At 64.4% G+C, this 2672-nt stretch overlaps 1 protein-coding gene across 1 annotated transcript in view; it reads right to left on the bottom strand.

The window, feature by feature from the left end:
- The window catches only part of MYRF (myelin regulatory factor), a 20043-nt gene extending 18542 nt beyond the window's left edge, over positions 1 to 1501 (bottom strand). The window contains 3 exon segments of the mRNA XM_049644939.1: positions 853 to 896; positions 898 to 1117; positions 1302 to 1501. Of these exon segments, the coding sequence (XP_049500896.1) occupies positions 853 to 896; positions 898 to 1117; positions 1302 to 1492 (455 nt within the window). The 5' untranslated portion in view covers positions 1493 to 1501.
- Positions 1502 to 2672: the final 1171 nt, after the last annotated feature.

A 2672-nucleotide genomic window follows, 5' to 3' on the forward strand; every position in this document is an offset into this window, starting at 1 on the left:
GCCCCCCCCCCCCCCCCCCCCCCCACCAGGCACGTCCCCGTGCTTCCTCCCCGTATCTCCACAGTCCCGGAGGGGAAAGCATTTTGAACTCAGCAAAGACACTGAGGCCCTGACCGAGGCTGTGGGTCACCCAGCCAGAGGCTGGAAACGGTGGGGCTGAAGGAAGAGCCAGGTTGTGTGAATGGTGACCCGCCCCCAGCACTCTACACTTCTCCTACCCAAAGACAGGGTCCCCTGCTCCTGCGCCAGGCTGGGGAACCCAGAACTTTCTTCGAGCCCCTCTGCAGAACCCAGGAGACCCATGTTCCTGTCTGTCCTCACAAGAGTGTGTCTGTGGGCTGGCGGCCGCGTGCACACAGCCAGGTGACAGCCAGGCCCAGGCTGAGCCCCTGGGTCAGGCTGCTGGCGTGGACTCCTCGGAGAGAGGAGGGAACAGGCCTGGGAGGCTGGCTTGGGTCGGGGGAGCTTCAGGTACCATATCTGTGCCATCGGCCGACCCCCTGTGGCCACAGTAGCTAAGTGCATGAGTGGATGGGCCTGGCCCAGTGAGGGGACTTTGTGTGCCCTGCGCGTGTACATGTGTGTGCTTGCGTGTATCCGTGGAGGCAAACAGCGGTGCCTCCAGGCTCACCCCCTCCCTCCCCTCTTGATGCAGCTGTCAGAGAATTTTCTAGCCCTCATCACTCCCCTGCTCAGGGTCCTCTGTGGCTGCCCAGCGCCTGAGAACAAAGCCGTGAGTCCCTCCTCAGCCACCTCACCTACCCACCCACAGGGCAGGCCTGGGCCAGCACCTCCCAGGCCCGCAGCCACTGCCCCCGCCCCCCACCCCCGTGAGCCTGGCCCCTCACTCACCCTGGGGCATAGGGAGCCTTGGGCTCTGCCTTGATGGGGGGGCCCAGAGCCCCCCAGAAAGGGCTTGGGAGCAGTGCCCATGGCATTGTTGTTGTTGCAGTTGAGGGGGGCGCTGTAGCTCGGGGCGGGGAGGGGGCCGTGGCGCCCCGGGGAGGGTCCGCCCCCAGAGGGGCTCAGGTGGTGGCCCCCGCTGGAGCCCGGGATGGCCGGCTGCCCGTGGGGGTAGGAGGCCGCACTGGCTGGAGCAGAGATGTCGGGGAAGCAGCTGTAGAAAAGGGAAGAAGCTCAGAGCCAGCCGGGCCCCCAACCCCTCCCCAGGCCGCCCCCCCCTGCAGGGCAGCCGAGTCAGTGGATGGGAAAAGAGGGGGAGCAGGCTTCAGACACCTTCCAGGTGAAAGGTGGAGGCCAGAGGGCGGGGGTGGGGCCAAGGCCGTCTCAGGGCCACTCACAGGTCAGAGGCATCCTCCTTGCTGATGTACTCCTCCAGGATGCTGGTGTCGATGTTGGAGGGCTCCAGGGCACCATTGATGTCGTGGCCTGCAGGGGAGGGGCAGATGTGAGCCAAGGGAGGGGTCCAGCTGGGCCCTCCCCTCCAGCTCTCTGCAGGCTGGACCCCATATGCCCCCAGGCTCCTCCCCATCTGTGTATCTGAGTTCGGGGGTGACGGGTGGGGTGGGGGGGAGAGTCCTTCAGTGTCCATCGCCTGACGTCCCTCCAGGAGGCACCTCATTGGTGACACCTCCCCTCACCCACCAGGCTGCCTGGCATTGTCCGAGGAGGGGAGGGGCCCAGAGCACAGACCTGGGACAGACCAGCCACTTCCTGTGACATGAGCAAGTCCCTCCTCTTGTCTGTAAAATGGGGTAACCCTCCTAAGGTGTTAGGGGGTGCTATGAGGAGGAAGCAAGGTACTTTCCTGAACTGAGTGCCCAGCGGATGCCCACCACCCTTGATGACTGGACCCAGACTCGATGATTCTTTCCTGTCCTGCCCCCCCTCCACATGGCCCAGCTGGTGGGCATGGCTGGGCTGGACCACACATGGGGGGGGGGGGGGGGGGGGTCCATGGGGCCAGGGGAGCCTCTGTATCAAGCCCCAGCTGCAGATAGACAGGGAGTGGGGACTGGAATCTGAAGTGCCCAGCCCAGCCTCTTGTAGAGCTCATCACCCCCATAAACAGGGGCCGGGGGGCCTAGCCCTGCCCTGCTGTTCCAGAGGGCCCAGAGAGGCAGGGCTTGCCTGGGCTCACAGCAGGGAATGATGGCGGCCAGAGCTCTGTTCCTACACCACCCTCCCTCCTGGGCCCTCCCTGCTGGCCCCAGCCCCACAGAGGGGAGGGACTCACAGAAAAGGCGCCCAGTGCTCTTGAGCATAAGCAAGAGAGGAGAGGGGGAGGCGCTGGCCTTTCCCCTCCCAGGGTCACCTTGCTGGGGGGGAGCAGGAGGGCGGGGTGATAAGGGGGCTGACGTAGGAGATGCGTCAACCCCGATAATGGAGGACGGCCCCACCCACACTGCTGACCTGGGCTGGCCAGCCCCACTGAGGCAGGAGATGCCCCTCCCACAGGCCCCTGGAGCCACGAGCCTGGGGTCTGCACCTCATGCCCTCTCCCTGGTGAGCCCTGGGGACAGTTCAGGCAGATCCACGAACAATTCCCGGCCTTCCTCCTTCCCACTGCGTGACCTTGAGCAGGTCACATACCCTCTCTGAGCCTCAGTCTCCTCATTAGTAAAATGGGGCCATGAAAAGCTAACCTTCCACAGGGTCAAATATGAAACAAGTTAAGGTCTGTAAGGTGCCTGGCATATAATGGGTGCTCA

The sequence above is a fragment of the Panthera uncia genome, chromosome D1, assembly GCF_023721935.1.
Source record: "Panthera uncia isolate 11264 chromosome D1, Puncia_PCG_1.0, whole genome shotgun sequence".
Classification (NCBI taxonomy): Eukaryota; Metazoa; Chordata; class Mammalia; order Carnivora; family Felidae; genus Panthera; species Panthera uncia.